The 24,869-nt window shown below is 41.0% G+C and overlaps 1 protein-coding gene across 1 annotated transcript in view; it reads right to left on the bottom strand.

Annotated features, from left to right (window-relative positions):
• The window catches only part of AKAP12 (A-kinase anchoring protein 12), an 80,261-nt gene that overhangs the window by 19,614 nt on the left and 35,778 nt on the right, over window positions 1-24,869 (bottom strand). The window contains exon 2 of the mRNA XM_044422707.1: window positions 21,350-21,467. Within this exon, the coding sequence (XP_044278642.1) occupies window positions 21,350-21,467 (118 nt within the window). The remainder of the gene's footprint in view (window positions 1-21,349; window positions 21,468-24,869) is intronic.

The raw sequence follows: 24,869 nt of genomic DNA on the forward strand, positions 1-24,869 counted from the left end.
TTTTCTTTTTCTTTTTTTTTTTTTTGCCCTCCACTGGACCCTTTCTATTTTACCTGCATCTTTCCTAAATCTTGGTGCCCAGACACAGTATTCCAGTTGAGGTCTGACTAGTGAGGAGTATAGAGGAACTGGTACTTCTTCTTGAGATTTGGAAGTAATACTTCTGTTAATGCATCCCAAAATAGCATTTGCTCTTTTGGTGGTTGCATCACATTGTTGGCTCATGTTTAGCCTATTGCCCACAATTACTCCAAGATCTTTTTCTTTTTCAGTTCTGTTGAGCCACATATTCCCTCTCTTGTATCAATGCCTTTGGTTTCTTTTTCCTAGGTGGAGGACTTGGCACTTGTCCTTATTGAATCTCATTCTGTTGTTTTCAGTCCAGTGTTCAAGTTTATCCAGATCGCCCTGGATCTTAATAAACTCCTCATTCCAAACATCCTGAGTCTCATGGGTCTGGGAGAGGGAACTGGGTGATAGAACTCTTCTACTTTGAGCTCTCTTTCAGCCTTTGAACTGCTGCAGGGCAACATGAAACCCATTCTGGTCACCCCAGTCTGCTTCTTGCTTTGGGCTTCTCTTCACAAGGCATTTATTGTGATGTTCTGATCCTTCACTCATGAAAGTTTGTGGGAGCCTTTTCATGACATCGTCATCCCCCAGAGCCTTTCCCATGCTTTCCAGCCGTTTTTGTGGGTTTCTTTAGTGCAAGAAAAGTCTACTATTAAATTTTAAATTGCAACAAACCAGAACACAAGCCTCATCTGCTATGGCATAACCGGGCAGCATACAAATAAATAAATAAATAAATCTGTTTGGCACAAATCTGTATTGCACAGATATTCTATAGCACCACCTTGCAGTTGGTTAATTGAATGCAGGAAGTCCCCAAGCTAACACCTGACTTACAAACAACCCGTACTTTGGAATGAACTGCCACGAAGCCTGCTAATTTCAAAAAATCACTGCAGGAAATTATCATCACCGTAGGAAGTGAAAAGGAGTGGAGGAGGCCTCCAAAGAATGCCCTCTTGCCCTGCCGATCTGGAGAGGAAACTCTCCCCAGCATTTCTTTGCTGCAAAGAGGAAGCACGAGTGCGTTGGGGGTAGGGGATGGGGAAGAGATATTTGCAGTTTTTCCACTTTTGTGGGATTCCGCACCCCTAACCACTGCAAATGTGTAGGGCCACTTCTATTTAAATATGAAATTCAGTTTTGTCTGGTATAAAATGCATTCATAACCCAGGGACTGCCTATATACAGAAATACAAACCCCTGAGTAGGCAGCACGGGGAAGGAGTCAAGTAAAGAGGCTGCAATGAAAATGGAAGATGCTGTCTCAGCAAAGCAGCAGGTCAAACTCCTCAAGTTGAGAAGGCCTACCTAAAGAAGAAGGCTTAATGATCTGAGCAGAGGCAGAGCAAGATAAAATATGGCAGCCTACTTTATGTGAGCAGGTTGGTATTTAAACCAGAAGTAGGGAATCCATTCCCATCATTCTAACCACTGGCCATTTCCAAAACATTCTGTAATCCTTGCCATGCTGCATGATTAAGGGGTGCAGATGCCTGTAAAATCACAATAGCTGTTTCTAGGCATGCAAAATTGATGTCAGCTGGATTAAGAAACAGTAATATTTCTTCATTATATCACCTGATGTTGATTATATGACCAAAAAATCCCTCTCCAAATGATTCTCCAAATCACCTAACAATGAATTATATTTTGTATTACGTTAAGCACATTTCCTGCATGATCAGGCTATAATAGAGTGATAATCTATGGCAACTTGCCCATCAGTACAGATGGCTCCCATCTCCAGCCATCTCCAGAACAGTCTCTCTCAAGAGAAGAATGCATGCTTTCAGAGAGCACTAAAATTATATAGTCATTATTTCCAATGTAGTGGCTTCCCATGTCAACAGGCTAAGCGATTCAAACTTGAAAAACTTCCAACAAATTAATCTTAGCAAGAAATGAGAAACTCAAGCAGTTACTTAAGAGCCTTTATTAAACACACACAGTTGTCCTGTATTTGCTGAAGTATAGTATTAGTCACAGTTCCTAGCCCCTTTACTGAAGGACAAACACCTGAAATCTTGGTCTTCCTAATGACCTCCATGTCTATTTCATCTTTCATAACTGAGCCCTTTCAACTTTTGGACATTAGCATATGCTACCAGCAACCTGGTGAGTCACCTACAGGTCATATACTTTATCAGGATATACTTTAAATTACAATGGGATGGAGTTGGAGTAAGTGGCCAAAGGATGTCATCAGAAAATATTGAGCTTCTGAGAAAAACCTCTGCTCTAACTCCACCATTACCTTAGATTAAGACTTTAAAAATGTTTTAATGACACAAATTCTTTTTTCCCATAAGCTTTGCACTGGCAATGCCAACAAGCACTACACCCACGCAGGGGGAGTGGGATGCACTGATTAGCAGATGTACGTATGCTTCATTCATGCACTTCACTTCTGTGCCACCCAATAGGCAAGGGTCTATGGGCAATTTACAACAAAATCCCTAAAAATACAACATGATAAGCCATCATGGGTTTATTAAAGCCATGGCTAGTTGGGGTGAATCATAAGCTACCAGAGGGTAGCTTATAAACCACCCTGCAATAAGAATGCTAGGTTCGGACAACATGCTAATCCACTGTGGCTTATAAACCACCATGTCTTAACGTGTTGTGCAAATCTAGTCTGTCTCTGTCTCACATATGGCTTTTATTTGGTAGGCTGACTTGAAAGGATTTCACTATTCAAGGTGACCTAAAAATAATTTAGATACAATAAATAAATGCATAAAGTGGCAGCACAGTAGTGAGGAAGAACTTAGTGTAAAGGCAAGAAATTGCCCTGCTTCTCAGTAGCTCGGTGCAAATAGATTCTCCTCTCAGTTCTTCAGCCTCTAGTTTGCAAATGGCTTTGCAAATCTCTGAAGTTCAGTGCTGCTACAGGATGGTCCCACTTTCACACACTTCCCTGAACTAGAAGGGATTATCTGGGGAATGGAGATTTCCACATTTCCTCTTGCCCCACTTCAACATCAGTGTAATTCACCCCTGCTAGAATAGCACCAGACTCTAACTGGAAAGCTATTGCCAGCTTGCAGAAACCGTCATCTGTGTTCTGCAGTCAGTGTTTGGGCAAGTTTGCCAGTAGTACAACTGGGCCACTGCAAGGGTTCACAATTCCCTCTTGGCTCAGAACACTTTGCAGTACAGCGCTGAGCACAACACAAAATGCATGAATGATGGAAGGATGGATTCTGAATGGATGGATAGAAGGATGGATTCTTCCCAACTCTGCACATCCCTTCACCTCAGTTGCCAGGGCCCATCTTTAACTCACAGAAGGCGTACATGATGTAAGATGTGAAATGAGGACTCTTGCGGGTCATTTCATGCTGGACTCAAGGAATTGCAGCTGTGTCACTTCCCACAAACCTCAGGCAGATGCACTTCTCACCCTACCCCTTCCCTCAAGGATGAAGACTCCCTCTGGGCCCCCCTTCTCATAGCCTAGGAAACTAGAGCAAGCAGAAGGTGATTTTGCTTCAGCTGATTCATGCATGAATATGACAATGTGATGTTCACTCTCCCTTCCACAAACTCTCACAGAACCCTCAAGCAAACTTTTGAAGAATTCTAGCATTCCAAGGAACCCCGCTTGAGAAAGACCAATATAGAGAGATAAGAGATACTTCAGAAGGTATGAATATGGATGATAGCAATTTACCAAATGCTGTCTTGCTTTACATTCTTATTTAATCTGTCACAAGTATATCCAAATAGCTGGTCAAATATGGATATCAGAATATATGTTTCTAACTTGACCGTAAGAAAACCTTTCTGCTGAACAATCTCTAGAACAATATGTTAACAAAAATGAACAGTGGAGGGCAGCATTTCACTGCTCGTGGTATTTTAGATATCTCATGGCCTGTTATAAAATTCGAAGTGCATGCAATTGACAGCACTGGATATAATTACAGCCATGGCGTGTTACATTTAGACATGCTATATAAGTAGATTCATAAGCTTTTAAAGTCTCTTCAAACAAAAATGCTGCTAAGCAAATGATCTACCTTAAACAGGGACAGCAAAGATAAAATATATGAAATACAGAACATTCAAGGTAAAGTATCATACCTGTTGCTTGCAGTACTAATTACAATTGTAGACTATCTGCAAAAGATTGAAGCACCTGAGTGTCTATGAATTGCTCCACAGCACATCCAGATGTTTCACCAAGGTTCCTCCCCCTCATACTGCATCACTAGGGTTCCATTCTGTGTTTGCCCTTGGGAATGGGTAAGGAACTTCAGATAATCTGGAAGCCAACTTTCCATCCCCAGAACTCACAGTGACCTCCCAAACTGCCACCACACCAACACAAAAATGTGATAGAAGGGGCCCACATGTTGAATACCCTGCCTCATACCTCAGCTCATTCTTATGAGAAGTCCTGCCTTTACCATGGTGCAGTCTTATTGCTATGCAAGGCCCCAGTGGCTTTAGATGGGGTACATTAAAACAGAGGTGGGCAACTTGTAAGCCAAAGCAACTGGAAGGTCACAACTCCCATCAGTGTTAATTAGCATAGCCAAAGGAAGCTGTAGGCCAAAACATGTGCAGGGCCACAAATTGCCCACAAATACATTAAAAGGGTGGTGGAAATAGAAATGGCTCTGAGAGACAATCAAACCAACTGCCTCTAATGAGATGGGATAACAGCTCCCAACATAGCCATACTATATATTATTAAATGTGTGTTTGTGGTTTGCTCACCTGAGATGCCAACACATACAGTTCTGATAAATCAATGGAACACGTATTCAAAACAAATAGCTATCTTTCAATTCTCACCCAAGTTCAGTAGGAAAGAACGTTAATTCCCTCTCTCCCAGCACTGTGGTTCCAATATTTACTTTGGTCTTAAATAGCTAGCCTAGGAATGCCACCTTTACTTTAGACTACAGAAAACTTGATCCATGAGTTAGAGTGCATAATAATGATTATGATGAATAACTGTTTTGACAATAAAAGTCAACTTCCTATGGTCAACATTTGTAATTCACTATAGTGGTATTACTTTAAGAAACAGTGGGTTGAATTTAGGATCTGCCTTCACCGGTCCCCAGGAACAGTCCCTGGTTTGAATTTAGGTCCAGCCAGCCTAAAGGTAGGGTTGAGAGAGAAAAGAGAATGAGGGTGAAGAGACAGAGATCTGTGCTTATTTCCCCCCTCTGTCTGCAGCTCCAAATGCCACACACCTACTCTGCTGGTTCTGAAAGGTCACCCAATCCTCCAGATCAGGGGTCTCAAACTCACGGCCCGCGGGCCAATTGCCTGGATGGGCGGGCCACGGGGGAGGGGCCCTGCGGCCTTCAAAGCGCCGGCGGTGCCCGGTCCAGCCTCCAGGAGCGACGCGGGATGAGCGGCCCACCACCAACCACGGTGGTGGAATACTTGATGCGGCCCAGCCTCACCCAGACTCTACTTCCAGCAGCCCCCAGGTAAGTTGAGTTTGAGACCCCTGCTCCAGATCATGTTCTCCAGAAACAGGGGTGAAGGCAGGGAAAGAAAATGATATGGTGCACATCAGCTGCTCCCTCTTCCATCAGCTCCACTGGATCAGAAGCCCCCCTAGGACAGAAGGTGCCTTCTTGTCTGCAGGGGGCAAACTATGGCTCCAGCCACCAAACATTTTTTAGAGAAAAGAATGAATGTTAGGCATCAGCATTGCACAGTGCTGGGTGATTAGTTCAAATTTCTAGGAGGCCCAGGCTTGGATGTTTCCCATCCATGTACTATTATTTTCTTTCTAATTTGCTTTTACAAGAAGGAAATCAGCAGTAGAATTACAGATTCAGAAATGATTAATTGATAAAAGGATAAATAAATGCAAGTTGCTAGAAGAATAAATTGGTAGCATATGTGGCAAAGTGCAAAAATATGAAAGTAGGTTCAGCACAATGTGTTTTGTGAAATCCAATTTAAATGACCTGCTATTTTATATTTCAGTAGAGTAGAACAAGGAGCAAAAGACATCCTTTATTAGTACTCTGATCAAGTCATAGAAACATAGAAACACAGCGAGTCATAAGGGGTTTCCCAAGCCATCTAGTCTGACCCCTAGCTCCAGCCGGCTCCGCTCATGTAATCCCCAACATGTAGTTGTCCAATCTTTCCTTGATCACCCTCACTGATGGGGCCTCCACCACCTCCCTTGGAAGCCCATTGTATATCTTAGGGGTCCCTAACCATCAGGAAGTACTTCTGGACATCCACCCTGAAGCCTGGTTCCTTGAGATTTGCCCCATTAGAAAGCATCCTGTAGGGAAGAACAGGTCATGGCCCTCCTCCATATGACAACCCCTCACTATCTATAGGTCACTAAAAGATCCCCTCGGAGGCTCCTCCAGGCTGAAAAGATACAGTTTCCTCAGTCCCTCCTTATATGTCATCCCTCCCAACCCAGCTACAGCCAGGAAGATTCATGCATCTGGTGCAAATGAAAATCTGAAATTGCAATCACATCAAGAAATTCCTCCAGCCACACCTAACCCGCTGGATAAGTCTTTTGATGCAGAAAGAGATGTGCCATTTATATACCTGTGGCCACTTAATGTTGCTAATTGCACATGACTTGATGGTTATCAGAATGTGTAGAGTACAGGCTGAACAATCTGTTAACCTCACCCAATTTTCACTCCTGTAATTATTCCTTCATATAATATGCATAGAATCCTGTGGCAGACTGAAAGAAAGGTCTACCACTCCAACCCATGCACTGCCCCTATTTATTCACTTCGCTGATATCTGTATGAACTTGATCCTATAAAGTTTAAGTTTGCCCATATGTCTAGACCCAACTTCCACTTTCTTTAATATAAAATGTTAAAGGGGGAAATGCATGAGAACTCCTCTGTATATTTTATTAGAAAAGATTGACAGTCTGTTCCATAATATAATTTCACAAACAATATTTGATCATGTCACGATCAGGGAGATAAACATTTATTCTAATTTAAAAGGAATCATGTTAGTGACAAGCAAGAGTATCTATAAATGCTAGATATGCATTTTGGTTCTAGCAAACAGATCTGTTTTTCTGTTTCTCCCACCTTCTGTTTCCCTTTAATACAAGTAAGAAGGTATTCCATTTCTTGTAGTTGGAAGACAGAATGAAATTCTCAGACTGCAATGGTTAAATCTGAAACACTTCATGTGTTTGCAGTCAACCATGTCAACATCTGGAGCTGGTTGACTTTCCCCTCAAAGGATTTGTTGCACTGCCCTGGATTTTCTCCATGAATTCTCTGCATTCTGTATCTATCAGATATATGCCATACACACCCAGCTTTCAGTGTTCCAAAACCCTCTATCCATTCAAAGTCTCCAGGCAAGTTTTAAAAAACAAAACTTAAGTTTATTCAATATTTAAACATCTAAGGCCAAAATATGCTCTCAATTTCATATTTAATCCTTCCATGATCAATGTGATTGGCTTGAGTTTAAATGAGAGCAGGCCACTGCCTTGAAATATTTGGTTTAATCCCACAGTGGTTAAGAAATTCGTAACAATTCACAACTCTATTGTATCTTATGTTACAACACATTTAATGTGGAAAGAAAATTGCCCACTGTCATGAGACTTGCAACAGCTGGACCCAACTGAGCAATTTAAGAATGAATCTGAACTGACATATTTCTTCACTTTTCAAGTGTAAGCTAGCTTTCTGTTAAAGGAATGCAATTGGATACAGTTTGACATTAGAAAAAAAGTACAAAAGACACACACACACACACACACACACACACACACACACAGAGAGCAAATTAATATTGTGCGTGTGCGCTGAGTTCTGCTGCGGTTGTCAGTTCAAACAATACACTAAAATTGTATAGGATGGCTTAGTTTACTAACAGTACTGCCTGGAGACACATGGGCATTATGAAGCAGTGACAGTAAAGTAAAAGTCAAATTTGTCTGTTTCAGTCAAGCCCATAGGGAAAGCAACCAGGGTCTCAGGGTGACTCACTTTTTCCTTGATTTTGCTAACAAAAGGTTCAAGATGAGAAACTAACCTCTTTAAACCCAAAGCCTTGTTGCACCATGGCACTCTACAGGGTATATGCACAGATACCAAACAGATCTATGTTCCCCATTTTTACTTGTGGTTGGAAACCCTTATTTCCCTGGCCACTGGAAAAGGGAAGGTAAGAATACATAAACAGGGGGTTCCCCAGAAAACCCCATTCTTGTTTTATAGGGTCATGGAAATGGTGGCCCATCACCAGAAGCAAAATTTATTATGATTAGCTGCATAAAAGGTAAATTGTAACATCATTTATAATGAACATGCAGATTACTCAAAACATGATTTGGTGGACTGGAGAAATGGCACAGATTTTCACACTTCCTGCCCCTCTTATCCTCTACACCAATTTTCTTCTCCATTGCTCTAATAATTATTTGCCCTGATATCCAAACTGGGCAAACTACAGTTGCACTGACCTTCAAATTAGGATTTAAGCCATGGCTTGATGAAGTGAACGTTAGCACTAAGTTCAAGTCATCAATTCAGATATTATTGCAAACTGCTTATGGAAATGGATGATAGACTCACCACAAAAGAGTGGAGAAGGGAACCAGGTATGGACATAAAAAAGAACAAAAATTCTAGAAACATTATAACGCAGTTTCAGAAAGGAAATCACCCTCTCAGGTCATTTGTTTTGCTTAAGCTTGCGTTTTTTCTTCATTAATCTTTCTTATTGTACTGAGTAACTGTTTTTAAAAAAGCAAAAGAAAAATACCCTGCAGAGAACAAAGACTCAGATGTGATAGGTTTATTAAACATCTGCTTTAAAGGAATCATTGTCATTAATAAAAATATAAAGTAAAGATTTAATACACACTCTTGCATTAGTTCTAAACACCATATCCCCCACCCCAAACACTGCACATAGAGAGCCAGACTTTTCTTTTAAATCTGAGCTTAAGCATACATTCCATACCACTGATAATTTAAACAAGAAAATCAGGACTCCTACATTTCTGGTTCCTGGTGCTAGCATTATTTAATGTTTAAGAGTGTGACTATATACAGTTGAACCAGTCCAAATAAAAATGACCAGATTAATGACTCTAGGGGAAATTACACAGAGTAAGTATTCGTAAGCAGGAACCAATTTTGTTTTGCTTTTTCATACTTTGCCACACTGCTCACCATCTTTGTGCTCTTCACAGGATAAGGGAATGCATTCATAAGGATCTTAGTGAGGAAGATGAAATGAAGTTTCTAAATCCCCAGTGCATCTAAGTATTGTTTTTCATTAAATGCAAAATCTTCCAACAGTCCCCAACTATTCAGCGATATATCCATGAGCTTTCAAAGACCTTCATTTCCAAAATTACTAGAGTAAAGGAATTTGGAGAAGTGGTAGCTCCATTCCAAGTCCACTAATTAATTCATTCCAAACGTAATGATTTTCTTTTTATGAGCACATTCAGTTGATACATAGTGCACTTTTTAATGAATATGATGAAGTGAATGGCATTCACTTGAACTTCAGAAGTTAAAACAGATGTTTGCTCCATTACTGATGTAGAAAGGTTGTGCCTGGGGTCAAGGATAATGGAAATTAAGGAAGAGGAAGTTTACTTTTTAAGACATAAGAGGTTGCACAAAAACCTGAAGCCTGTAGGATCAAATGGCTAAGAGAAAAATACCATGACAGGAAAATCTCAGTGTAAGTAAATGGAATAATCTGAAAATTAAATGCTAGGACTAAAGAGTAGATACTATAATAAAATTCATCTTCAACATTGTAACAATTTACTTAAAAGTAAGTGACTCAAGAGGAAGTAGTTTGATATGGATAAACTTCCAAACATCTAAGTCAAAAAGAGCGTAAGAAAATATGAAGCATTTGTGCAAGTATCAATCATCTGAAAGCACAGCATAATATCAGAATAATCTGTTTCCTCCAATATTCATTAGCTCACAAAACTGCTGATTTAAAGGTGGAAATGCTCAAGCTCCTGCCTATTTTATTCAGAGGAAACTCTTTCTTCAATAGTACTTACATCAAGCTAAATGTGCAGAGAACTTCAGCATTAGGGGTTTTCCGTTTGTTTAACACTAAATCAGGAAGAATATTTCAAGTAATTACTGAAGCAATTCTATAATCTCTTACCTGGGAGTAAGCCCAACTGCATTCAATGGGTCTTACTTCTGAGGAAACACATAGGAGTGTGCGGTACATAGATCAGTAGCTAGAGAAGATTGTCTCAGTGCTTCAATCACATAGTTGAGTTCTCTGAAAAAGTTCTGCATAAAACCACCACTAAGATACAATCTAATCAATACGATGCAAAAGCTAAACATTTTGTACCTGTGATAGTGATAGTTCCCAGCATTTTTTCCTATCCTGTGATAGCCAGGATTCTTCGCAATATGAAGCAAGGCACTCCTTTATTTCTGTTTCCCCAAGACACAGTACAATGGGGTGGGGGTGGGGGTGGGGGTGGGGGAAAGCAGAGCTAACAGAAAGGCTGATGTCCTTCACTGCCTGATGAAAAAAGCAGACTGAAGTTGTGTTTCAGCAGCCCAGTACTTGATAGACAGCCCTCTGTGGTCCATCCCCCCTTAACTACTCCCTGGAGTGGGCAAGTTATATTCCTAAATTCAACAATGAGATCTCCACCCTTTGCCTATTCCACATCCTTTGTTACAAAAGGCTTTGTAAATATCAGGGGGCTTGTTAAAATAAAGGATGGTGTAACATGCCCTACTTATATATTTGCTAGATGCCCTCCAAGTGAAAGCACTTTTTCTCACCAATCACAAAATAACATTCTAGCAACCAGCCTGTTGCTTGATGTAAATTATTCTTTTGAACTACTCTACTAAAGACATTTTTAATTTGAGGATGAGAGCATTTGTATCATTTTTAACTATATTCATAATAAATGCAGCAGTTGGACTGCCAACATTTTAATACAAGAGCAACTTAAAATGGTGAATCAACCAAGTGTCTTGTAAACACTTTAACATCTAACAAATGTATTATGGTGCACGCTTTCAAACTATAGAGTCTGCTTCATCAGCTTCATGAAGTGTTATATTCAGTTAGCATATCATATAGAGTGGGAAAAGGTATAAAAACAGCAGGAGTCAAATGACAATGAAATGCAAAAACCATGGTCCATGACAAATTAAAGCTTAAATTATGCCACTGAATTTCCGCAAACTGCAGCCAATGAACAAATTCCACATCAGGCACATTGTATGATAGGCAAAAGGAGGTGCCAATTCTCTCCTCCTTCCAGAATAGGGTAAAGAGTGGTGCACCTTCCATTTGGTACAGAATAAATTCTATGTCCTAGGATTTATTATTTGTTTTTAGATTTATATGCTATCCACTAGTCCACAAGGATTTTCCAGGTGGATTTCTCAAGTAACTGCTGCTATTGTGAGGCAGGAAGGGCAAAAATGGAGTGGAGGAGGTAAAATCAATGAAAAGAAGGGAACAAAGCCCACCATTTCCCATGTTTATAAAAGAATCAACTCAGGGAGAAGAATCGGATGCATCCTTGGTGCTCCTTAGGAGTATCCTGCGTAGGGCCTACGCAGGGCAGGAGGAGGAGCAGACACAAGTCTGGCCTCCCTGCCCTCATTCTCTGTGTTTCCACTAGCAGGGCTTTTTTTAGGAGGCTAGAGAGGCCTCAGGGCAGCTCATATCCTGGCTGTTCCAGTCTCCTCCCCTGCCCATCCACCAAAACACTTTACCCCTTTTAGAGGTTGAGCTCCTGGCCTCAGAGAGGCAGCCAGCTGCAAGGGGTCTCAAGGGGAAGAACGCAGTGGATGACCCAGGATGCTGTCTAAGAGTCACAACCGGGCTGCTCAGCTCTTCTTTTGTCTCCACTCTCCTGTTTTATGTTAAAGAGACAACTGTGCATGCATTTGAGCAGATGTGCATGCATGCAGAAGCATGAGAAAAATTATCTAAGGCAAAGACCCCCAAGGGTTTTGGACCTGTGGGCACATCTGGAATTGTGAGAAGCTGCTACAGGCATCACCATAAAATGCCTAATTAGTGGATCACTCCTTTGGCCAGTACCCGCTGTGTCTATGAGCCATAGCCTGCATCTTATTCAGCAAAAAGAAAAGAAAAAGGTTCATGTCCAGAGCAACAAATCTTTTTAGAGATTGTCTGTGTATGGTGGTACGACACACCTAATATTCTTTTAACTATATGTTATATGAACGCTCAGTAGTTGCTTCTTTATGGGTGGAGATTATTACACAGATAAGGTCTGAACTGGAAGAATCCTTAATATTGGTTGATGTGCATGCTCTTTTGAACTACATATCTGTTTCATAGAAATTAATAAATGATCCACATAAATGGATTTTCTGCACCCCTTTAACTGCTTAAAGACTGATTGAAGATTTTATAACACTTTCAATATTTGAACTGATGGTATTTAAAGGTTGCCTTCAAATACATATTTCACCTGCTTTTGTTGAAGTCTGTCTATAATTATTAACAACTTTATTCATTTTCTATATATTCCCTGCTGTAGATGTACCTATATTATTTTTAAATTATTTTTTAAAACCTACATAAGTTTAGGTTGTAGGTGCCCACACTGGGGACCCTGAAATATGGCATCCGTCACTGTACAGTGGTTCCAAATTCTTTGAACTTAATTCGTTTCAGGAGGTCATTTGAACTCTGGCCACAGCAGAGTGTAGGACATGGAATAATTCATTCAAATCCCAACAACCCAGATTCAGGCTAGACATTAGGAAAAGCTTCTCCACTGTCAGAGGAATACAGCAGTGGAATTAGCTGCCTAGAGAGGCGGTGGGCTCTCTCACACTAGAGATATTAAAAAAGAAACTGGACAGCCATCTGAGTGTCACGCAATGTCCTGCAACAGCAGGGGGTTGGACCCAATGGCCTTCATGGCCCCTTCCAACTCTACTATTCTATGATTCTATGAAGTCTGAAGCAATGTTCCCCATTAGAAATAATAGAAAGTGAATTAATCTATTCCCAGACCCTAAACAATCACCATTTCAGTAAATTTAAACAGTAAATACGGCCTCCTGAAACAAATTAAGTTCAAGGTTATACATGAGGTGCGATCAAAAAATGTGGTGAAAGTTTTACTAATTAAAAAAATTACAGTAAAAGACACATTGCCATTAACCCCCTTCAAACTACTCCCCCTTGCTTTGAACCCACTTAACCCAATACTGTTGTGGCTGCCTTGACGTCTTGAATCAATTCAAGTCAAGGCAAGACGAAATGGTTTAAGAAGAATTGATTCAAGTCAAGATGAGACAAATCATCTGAAACCTAACCCTCCCTCAGTGAAGCATTAACCACTTCCCAGACCCAGGTACACATCCCATCTTTGGCTTTGGTGAGCAGCCAAGAAGAGCAAGGGTCAAGTAAACACATGGTTGGACAGATTTGTCCAAGCACCTTGTCTACGTCCTCAGGCCACAACAATTGAAACTTATCCAACAAGAATGGACCAGATGACGCTCTGGACACCTCCCACTCCAGGATTGCATCAACTGTGGAGTCCAGTTCCTAGAAAATCTGATCTTAACCCTAAAGAGCTGGGCAAAGTCGTCACAGTGAGCTACGGGTGGTGTGATGGGATCTATCACAGACTGAGAATGTAATAGGTCCTGCACCATCCAAAAGAACTCAGCTGGTCAGCACTGTGAGGAAGCAAAGGAAGCAGAGAAGAATTCCTTCTTCACCGCCCTCACTGCCACAGCATAGGCTCAATAATGGCTATGCTGCATTTGCTCAGATTCAGCATGGAATTTTCTCCATCTATGCTCTAGCTGTCTCCCAGCCTGCTTTATCGCTTGCAATTTGGGTGTGTACCAAGGTGCCATGCAGGCTCTGCATGGCAAGAGAGGGTGCTTAGGAGTGATTGTGTTAATCGCCCAGGTTAATTCCACAGATCAACCAGGGTGTCGGCAGAAGCACCAGTCATATCAACTGGGAATTCTCCCAGAGCCCTCAGGAATCCATTAGGATCCATAAGATCAGGGGTCCTCCAACTTTTCCAGTAGGGGGCCAGTTGAAAGGCAGTGGCTACATACGCGGGCCGGTGAGGTGTGGCGACCTGGGCACGTGGGCGGTGAGGCGTCGGGTACGTGGGAGGTGGTGTTGGGCGCAAGTGGTGGCAGCTCACTCACTCGGAGATCTCCCAGCAAGTTCAAAACCATCTCTGAGCGAGCAAGCCACTGCCTCCAGCCCGCGCTACAAGGCAGCGGCAAGCACATGTCCATGGGGGAGGCAAGCGATGACGGTGGCTTGCTCACTCGGACATGGTTTTGAACTTGCTGGGAGATCTCCCAATGAGTCCAAAACCATCTCTGAGTGAGCAAGTCACCACCTCCCGCCCATGTGGCGAGCACATGTGGGCGGGCGGCAGGCAGCGGCACGGGCTGGATACATGGGCATGGCGGGCCGGATCCGTCCCGCGGGCTATAGTTTGAGGACCCAGGCATAAAGACTCTAGGGATGGACCAATTTAATAGGGCCCCGCACCCTTATGGAGGCAAAAACTGGCCCCAGACTTGAACCTCATGAGGACGTGATCTGACCATGACAACGGGGCTAACATCAGATCCCTCACATTCAGATCACCATCTTTCTGCCCCATCAAAAAGACCAGGTCAAGAATGTGACCCCTTTCATGTGTTAGGCCAGTGACATGTTCAGACAGGTTGTCATGGCAGCCATGAAGTCCTGAACTGCCCCAGCCAGAACAGCCTTGGCATGGAAGTTGAAGTCCCCCAGATCCAGCATCCTGGGGGTCTTCAGCACCAGGTCCAAGATTATCTCCATCAGCTCAGGCAGGGAGTCTGTTGGGCAGAAGGGTGAGCGCTACACCAACAGAATCCCCAGTCTGTCTCAATCAGCCAACACCAGGTACAAACACTTGAGACCCAGCCTTGAGGGAACAGAAAGCCCCATAAGGGAGAATGAATCTCTGAAATTAGGGCCATGCCCCTCCTCTTCCCTCTAGGTGAGGTTGGTGCTGCACCAGATAACCAAATGGGCAAGCTGGGTGAGCACCACATCCCCGCCTTTCTTGCTCAAGTCTCCGTGATACACATCAGGTCAGCCCCCTCATCCATGATTAAGTCATGAATGAGGGATGTATTATGGACCGACCTGGCATTCAACAGCAGCAGCACCAAACCTGAGAGCTGGCTGACATCACTACCTGGTATCTTCAAGCTGGGGGAAGAACCAGAAGAGGGGATAAGTACTAACCAGCTGCCCCCCCTTCTACAACGACTTATTAAACCTCCAGAGTCATATCACCCCTGCCCATCATCACCCCTATGGAGGCACCCCTTTGCTCCCCAGGATCTCCCATGACAAGCTTAAAATACAAAATATAAAAATGCTTTGCAAAATTAAAAAGTAGAGCCCCAAAGCCTCTGGCTCTACTTAACAAAGGTCCCACCTGAAGCAATAACTACCACCTAACATCTCCCCGCATCACCAACAACCAGAATGACTGGCCCAACCCAACGCCACCTGGCCCTGAACAGCCCCAAGCTGGGTCTGATCCTGTCCTCACGGCACAGTTCCATGGCAAAGCCCATATGTGTATGATGCACAGAGACCATGAAGAAGAACTTACACTATGGAAGAGTCACTCTTGCACTAACCAAACAGAGTTCTTGTTGAAATAATGACTTAAAATATAATTTTTAAAAATAACAGAAACAGTCTCACTAAACCACTGTTTGAACAGATTAGGCCTGTTTCCAGAAGAAAAACTATGAGCAGTGCTCCCTCATGGTAGCTGCCTTCCCATGCAAACTGAGGGCCAAAGCAGATATGATGTTAAGCGTATAAATTAAAAAGCCAGGGAGGAGAATCAAGATTAGGACAAAAGGAAGGAGAGTTAGCCCTCTTCTTCCCTCTATAGTCTCAATGACAGCACCCACAGTTGCTTTTAGTCCCAGTGAAAATCATGTCCTCCTGGAGCCAGTAACTGTTGAGAGCTGCTCAGCAGAACCACTAGAGAAATAATTCATCATGAAATTAATAAATTTACCCCCTGCCAGTACACCATAATCCCAATTCTCACCCTGCCTTCCATGCTATTATTTAGAGATACAACAAACTGGGCACACCACTGCACTCACACATTTAACTTCAACTCTTGTTTGGCCCCAAAAGTGAATATGAAATGTATCTAACATTCCTTGGAAGCCGCATATTAAAAAGAAAGATCAGTAATGACAAATATACTATATATCAGGCTGCCCATCTACCGTAACTATTCCCACTGCACAACCCAGGATTCCTAGCAATAATTGGAGAATCACTGCTTATACGTCATGCAATTAGAATTGACAAGTAGCACTTGCCAAAAAAAAAAAAAAAGTTGTATTTTGGAGTCTTTTGCCCAGGTTCCCAGGCAGCCAGCCCTACCTTCTAAGACAACTCATTCTGTTTCCCCTCCTTCCAACAGTTTTCCTTTTTTCCCAGCCAACATTCCATGGCCACTGAGCATATTTGTTCCTCACTGAGCTGCACTTTTTTGTGGGGTGAGGAATTTCTTCCACTTTAGATTTTTTCCCCTTTTTGTTTCCTAAATATTTTATACCTCTGCTATCCTTAGTATTTCCTCATACCTGCTGCTATTTCCCTGCTCTTTTGTATTCATAAAGATCCATCCTCAGAAAATGATAGTAATATGATTTGATAGTAGTATATAGGATAATGACATTGCATTGAAGGAATATAGCAAGGCTGTCTCCTCAGCCACTTTGTTTCCTGAAAGGGAGCGGATGGTTTGGCAGCAACAGAACGTGTGCAAGGAGAGGACACATTCTTGCATACCACTTATATAGATAATAAGCCTCTAAACTAGAATAAAGTAGGCGAACCTATGACCCCATAAGTATTGCCCCTTGGTTCCACCACTACAGATGCAGGAGCAGCAATCTGGGCTGCTTCATGGTCACTGGAAGAGAAAGGAGCTGAACCTTCCACCCTGCTCCAGCAACCCTGACCTCACTGCTGCTTTACTGGCAGTAATGATGGTGGTAAAACAGTGAGCGGGACCAACTGCTGCCTCATTGACTTTCTTTTTGGTGGCAATTTTCACAACACCAGCTGCTGATCTTAGGGGTCTACCAAAAATGCGTCCCTTAGAATCTCTGACTGGGGAAATTCTGCCTGAAATTGGAAGCTGAGTCATGAAACCTCCCAAGTCAATGCCTGTATTTTACATGACGAATGTTGCAATTACAGAACTCCTCACTTTAAGGAAATCACTGTGGTAAAGGAGTCAGACATTTCCTAGGTCAATGTGTGTAATCTGACAAAATAACTCACAGAGCCCATTTACAGGGCAATATTACTTGTAGGACATCTTGCCTGGCAAAGCTATTCTAAGCACAGACTTTACACACGTGAGGTCCCGAATTCAAACATTAACATTTTCACTTAAAGAATCACAGGAAACAGAACTAACAGAGATGGCCTTAAGAGATGTCCACTGTCAGATGGAGCTAAAACTAAGACAAACTGATACAGTCATAAAATACAACCTATACAAGTGGTTGACCCAGTCTTGGCTTTAGGTCTGATTTAGAGTATCACATTTACCACTCACCATCGTCCACCAATTGTTAAGCACGTACTCCTGAATACAGGGTACTGTGTCCTAATGAACTGAAGCACCCCAATTCTAGAAATTTATTTTAACCACAGCTGCTGAACTGCTGCCAAGCTAGGTGAACTTGCTGGGTGGTGCCAAAACCACAGTTTGGGCCATAAATTCTCCCACTGTTATTGCACATCAGCTTCATAAGGGAAGCAATGGTATCACAGCACTATGAGAACAGGGCTATACAGCCAGAGCAGCCTGTGTAGTCTGAGATGCAGAGCTGCTTGCCTAGCCAGGGAGGGAACTTGAGGCAGCTAAACCCTGAATTCTTAATTTGTGGCTTGCATCACTGACCAGAGAGATTACAGCTAAAACTTTCGAGGTTTGTATCCAATAAGCCATGAAAAGAGCAAATCGAGAATCTAAGCACTAGATCATCCCTCACATTCCTGAACCAAGCTGAAGTATGTTGTTTGAGCTGGCTTAATCAGCAAGACAAAACTGCCTTCAGCTCAAGTACTTCAGCTTAAATGGATTTTGGATGAAGCTGCCCAGAAGATTTGACTTAAATTAAAATAATTTTGCCTGTACAAAATCAGCATCAGACTATTTCCTGCCTCCTCGATAAACAGTTCACTGCTATTCCTAAATGCAAAAAGCAACTAAGAAATAGTATAGTGTTAATATTTACTTTTGTTTCAAAGGTATTATTCCCACAGACCTCCTTTCTTCTCAGTGCAGAAAACAGAAGCACAGAATTTTCCATGGGAAAGGCAGGGAATGGACATGGACAACTTTCTGAAGTTATGCCCTCATAGCAATGAAAAAATTAAAAACCCTTTATAACGTCATCAGAAACATTATTTATTATTCTACCTCTAGCAAGCAGAGAATGAACATTTTTTTCACATTCCTCATATATACTACATCTAATTTCTTCCTTAGAAATAACTGGCAATTAGTTTTGTTTTTAAAACTAGATAGACAAAAATGGTCATGAATGCCATTGGTGAGAGAAATACAGTGAAGTGGGGGCAGGGGGTATATTTATTTGTTTGTTTGTTTTTTATTAAAAGCTTTTGTATGCCATTCTATTATACAAGATCTCAGGACGGCTTACAATATTTAAAAACAATTAAAAACAACAATTTCAATAAATAATAAAACAAAACAAAACAATAAATCACAAAACATACAGAGTGACTAAACTTAAAAGCTGTTAAACTTTAAAATACTGTTTAAATAAAAAGGTTTTGGCCTGGCACCAAAAAAAGAGTATAAACTTGGCGCCAGGCGTACCTCTCTGAGTATATAGAATGGCAGTTGGAAAGAGTAACGCCAGGAAAGTTCTGAGGTATGACAGATGATTTTAAAAAATTAAGTCAGGATTTAGAATAGGAATAGAAATACTTCTGAAATGAGAAGATAAAGATATCAAAGCAGAGATGGGGGGGAAAGAGACTCTAAGTTGTGAGGATAGCTAGGGAGTAAATGAATCCGAGGCAACCAAGGCGACAGTTGAAAACGAACTGGAGAACAGGCAGGAGCCCTGCCTTTACATAGCATTGGGGGAGGGGAGAGGGAGGGGCTCCCACCAAAGAAGCTCTCTCTGTCTATCCGGGCAGAGCCCCTATGTGTGACACACAGTTACCACGAAGAAGAAGTATTATACTGTGAAACCTTGCATGTCGTTTTGAGAAGTAGTATCAGTTGGTAATGATACATAATGGAGTGATGTGGTCATGCTTTCCAACATGTGATGTAAAGGAGCGCCCCGCCATCTCACCCCACCCCTTGCGCATCAATGCAGTCACCCCCACTGGTGGAGAGTGACAGTCTTGATGGCAGGGCCTTCCATGCCAGCACAGGCTCCGTGTGAGCAAGGATGCCGGTACAGGAGGCTCTTCTGTTTAGAGTGGCACTTCCGGGTGACAAAAGGGAGAGGGATGATTTTAAGCCCTTTCCTCATGCATTTATAGGGCTTAAGATGACAACTAGAATCCCGCTGGCTAAAAAACTGGCAGGTTAGTTCAAACCACTGTGAAATTTGGTCCCCATCCTACTCTCCTCACTCATGCTGCATCCTTAGGATTGCCAAAAAGATGGAACCACAAATATGAATACAAATAATTAGCTGTGGTAAAGACAAGTAAAAGAAATCAAACAGACAATCATACTAGTTTCCAAAACAAAACAAAACAAAAACATTGTATCTGAATTATAAGAGCTTCCGAGTGATGATGCCTTTTAAAGTGCACACAGACCACTGTTCTGCAGAATGGGCAAAATGGTGAATAGATATTTAAAAGGCTTTGGCAAAGAAGTAGGAATCGGGATTTATTGGTATACTGAACAGGTGTGCAACGAGAGAAAATGTTTTTCACATTCAGTGGGTGCTAACCTGCCAGGTTTTCCTTCAATTAAACACTTGGGCCTATACAAAGCAATGTAAAATACCTATGTATTTTACAGTGATGCAGGAACACTTAAGAGTTAACAAATGTGTGCACATGTGTGTGCGCACAGGCAATACGAGGGACAACTGGAAGGAACAGAAGGTGGATGCTTGGAATCTGTATCTACAACAAGCCACAACAGCAGTTTCATGTGCCATGAAAGTTACTCAAAGTCCAGATTTTCCATATCATAAGTTCATTAGTAAAATGAATATATGCCAATTGCAATACATTATGAGGCAAACTTGGCAGTTTCAAAGTTATATTTAATGGTTTTTCAGGTGCCCAAACCACCTTCAGGAGACCTAAACTTCACTGAAAGAGATGAGTTGCAGACAGCAAATCATGTACCAAATTTTTTCAGTTGCTTAAATCAGTATGTGAATAGTGTTCAGTACCTTTGTGTATGTCTGCCTTAGATTTAAATTAAGTACAGGCTACTGTACTTAAATGTGTGCAAGTATTCTGATAAAACATCAACATAATATAACATTTAAACTACATTGTATTTTAATTGCTCTCATTAAATATTTCAGGTCAAATACATGTGGTATATTGGGACAAAAAAATTAACACGCTGTACTTTTTTGCTTACTAAATACAAGATAAAAATGCTAAGTTAGATCTCTGCAGGGCATCAGAATTTTTTCCAGTGCAAACTGAAACTACTTCTTCATCTTCAGCATCATCTTTTTCTTGAAAAACACCTATCACTGACTCCATAACATGAATAACATACATAACATAGGAACAGAGCTCTGGATGAGAATGTAAAAAGAGTGGTATGTGTCTTGCATTCCCTGCAATGGTCTCTTATTTTCTGCATTCATGCACACTTGGAAGAAGGCAGAAATAACAGAACACTATTGAGCCTTCTAACTGCTTCCAACAACACCTTCCAACTGATGTAGATTGGGGCCTTAGAATTAGGGACCACAGCTTTGTGGGGTAGGGAATGAATCCATGTGCCCCCTCTCCTCCCACTGCTAGTCGGCACTATCAAAGTTGACAGTAGCCTCAATTATTTATTTGAGAAAATTTTTTCAAAAAGCATATCTACCCCAGGGAGCTGATTAATAAAACAAAAGAGCTGACCATCAAGGGAAAAAACCCAAGTTGCCAACATTCTGCATGGTTTCTTTCCATAGTCTCAGGTAAGTTTTTCGGTCAGCATAAATCATCTCCTTACCATCTGTTATGACAACTTCTTCCTGCTGTCCTTTCAGCTCCTCTGGTTTGAGGTTGAGCTCCACTTGCTCTTCTGTAATTCCGTTAATACTGGATATCTGTCCATTCTTTTGTAGAAGCTGCATTGACCATGGAAGAGATTGAAGGGAGAAAAGAGGAAGAAAAATGCATTAACATTTAGAAAATATCAGATATACCACACTTTTATTTTTGAAAACTTTACTTATTTTTTCTAAAGAGTACAATGTTTGCACATCTGTCCTAAATACAGATAGAAAAATCAAACACAGACATATCTGTTCAAAGTGAAATATCAAGGGCTGACTTCCAATTTGTAATTTGTTGGGAGATTTTGTGAGAAAAACATTCCTTGTTTCCCTGACAGATTGGTACATTTTCATACAAATAATGAAATGAGACTATGCAAGAATTTAGATCCACAGTCTATTTACAAATTAAGACTTTCTTTTTTAAAAATAGGTTTTTCCTTAAAGAATATGTCTCATTTTAAAATAATATTCTGAATCTCTGTGGAAAGCTCCGTATTTATCTTATAGTAACAAATTGCATTTTGAAATATGCTATTTTAGGTAATATGAAGTTGTGCAAGAAAAGACTGAGGAGTTATCTATATCTGTATATTCAGACACAAAAAGGGCTTACAACTCCCTGAATTTCCCAGTCAGCCATAGAGAAAACTATGAAACTCTGTCAGCTTTTATCAGGAATATGAATTAGCCCAGTTGCTCCTGCTGAAAGCAGGAAAACATAAACAACTTTCTGAATATAGTTCCATTACCATTACATAAAATCTAGGAACTCTGGCTTGATTATTGACTGGCAAGCCAGAGAAAAAGCCCATGGCTTACTGTTGAATCGTTTCTCAGGCTTGTTGGAAGAGAGACAGGCCAGAGGTCCTAGTTCACATAAAATGCTAATGCAACCAACAACAGAAGGTGTTTTGTTTAAAATGTGGCTTATCTTGTTATTTGTTGGAGGCCTGTGTAGATCAAGCACTATGCTCATGTATAGATATTATCTTCTCAAGTTTACAAGCACCAGGAAGTTGTACCAAATTGTCTTTCCCAACATGTGCACATATTGCAGAAACATGGATGACCATCCATCATGATAACTTATTGAATTTTCACTTTGTATTCTATAGAGCAGATGCTTTCCATGCAAGAAATTCTAACCCAGATCATAAGGAATTCTTCTTACCACACGAGACTTCAAGGTGCTTAAGAAAGGCTGGCTATCTTATGAAAGTGACTGTGTTTCTCCCAATAACATAAACAAGTACACATAGTAAGAATTTCCCTATTTAGACATCCTTCTCCAAGCCACCCAGAACTCTTAGAAATAGACAGAGAAACAAATAAATGCAATTAAAACTTGAAGCAAGATTTTAAAATGTCATTATACATTGTTTGTATTTCACTACAGTTAAAAAAGAGGTGGAAAAACATTTATATTAAGAGGGTCAACATATTTATTTTTCAAAAGATATTTTCTCTCATTAATGAGGCATCAGTTCTTTTACAAGGGTACATTCTCCCATAGCACTTACTTGTGGGTCAGTGCAGTCTGTCCCACTGCATTAGTACCTCAGAGCTACTAATTTTGGTTTTCAGGCACATTAATTACCTCATTTCTGGGAAAGTTCTATGCTGCATTTTAGTTCAATTATTATATCCAGTTTATCTAAGCAGTGTTCTCAATTCCATCTGAGATATTTATTCAGCTCAGTCTGATTCAAAAAAGTTGTTTTGGGAGATGGGCAAGAAGCACAAAGAGTGAACTAAGAACATGGAAAAAAGGATTAAAGGAGATCTTTCCATGCCAGTTTGACATACTTTCTTTATTCATTTATTTACATTTCCCCCTCCTATTATGAGTAGAGGCCATAGTATATTTTATAGTATATTTTATCCTCATAAAACTCCTTCTAGGTAATTTTACTTGACAAGCTTATCCAAAACCATTCGCTGAGCTTGGTAACTACTGATGTGTCTTCCACTCCCAAACCAAACACTTGTTCCTAAGCTGTTCCTTGTATCTGTCAGTCTGTGAACTGGAAAATAAAGAGAGGCTTGCCCATAATGGCATTATAAAGGCTGTGCTACCCAAGACACCCATGAAATGTAAGACAACTGTTCATCTAATGCTCACTTGTCTTCCAATTCCTATAAGCGCCAACATTTCTAAGTTAAACAGGGACACTTTTTATGTACTCAGAATGCTCCTGTTTCCATAGCAAAGGTCACTAAGATTCTCCCCCTCCCCAAATACACACACAACTGCTGCTGTTGCTGCTACTGTTATTATTACTGCATTTTGCAGAAGGCTTTTCTCTGCCTGCTGTTCATATGCTCAGCAGTAGCCAATCTGGCAGAGCTTTTAAAGGAAAGAATCTGTTTATCCAAAGAGGCCATTATGTGGGATGGACAGGAAGCAACACAGTGGCATTTGCCTGCATGTGCACTACAGTTAAGAGAGTCACAACGACTTGAATGAATTTTTAAAGCGACATCCCCAATATCTTCCCAACAGACAAGCTAGGAATGTTTTTATATCAGAGACTAGAAAACAAAGAATAAAGAAAAAGACTGACTGACTGACTGACTGACTGACTGACAACTTTGACCACCTTTCTTCCAGGGAGCCTATGAACCCTCTCCCTTTATTGTCCTACCTAACACTGTGAAGTAGGTTAGGACAAGAGCTATTGACTGGCTCAGAGTCACCTATGAGTTTCATTACCAAAGTGAGGACTAGAACTTGGACCTCCCTAGTCTCAGCCCAACACTAATCACACATCACACTGGACTTGGTAAGTGACAGCCATGGAATTTCTCATATTTGATAGAACCTCCATAATGCAGTGTTTGTTCTTCCCATGTGAGCAGAATATATAAACGATGTAATTTTATTCCTGTTCTTACTTTGTACAAGAATTGAATTCCATACATAATGGGTTATGTGTATTCGATTCTTTCCTTCTGAAAATTGAAGGTTTTTGATTTGAAGGTTATTGTCAATTCTTCACCTCTTATGTAGTTCCCTGTGGCCCCTCCAAACTACCCTAGTTTACTTATATACAGAATCCTGAATTGCAGAGTTTTCAAAGTCTTTGGTGGTATTATCATTCAATTGAATGAGTTTTGCCCATTTCTCTCAGTAAACTAAGAGGATATTGCTATGTCTTCTTTCATTTCTAATCACCATGATTCCCAACATTCCTCATGACAAACCCAAGTTCATTCCAAGAATTCCACATACCAGGCCCAACTGCATTAATGCTAATTTTGCCTCATTGTCCATATCCTTCTGCATCAGTTGTACTCAAGATTCCTAAAATAAGCCAGATCCAGCTGTCTGAACAACTGATTAAACTAAATGGCATGGTGTAATGTTTTTCCACACTGTTAAAATGTATTTATTGAGGGATTATTCCACATTCAGCTGCACCAACCCTGTAACACTTACTATTCCTTAAGTGACACTTACCAACCATTTCA

This window comes from Varanus komodoensis, unplaced genomic scaffold (genome assembly GCF_004798865.1).
Source record: "Varanus komodoensis strain SLA01 unplaced genomic scaffold, ASM479886v1 scaffold1, whole genome shotgun sequence".
Lineage (NCBI taxonomy): Eukaryota > Metazoa > Chordata > Lepidosauria > Squamata > Varanidae > Varanus > Varanus komodoensis.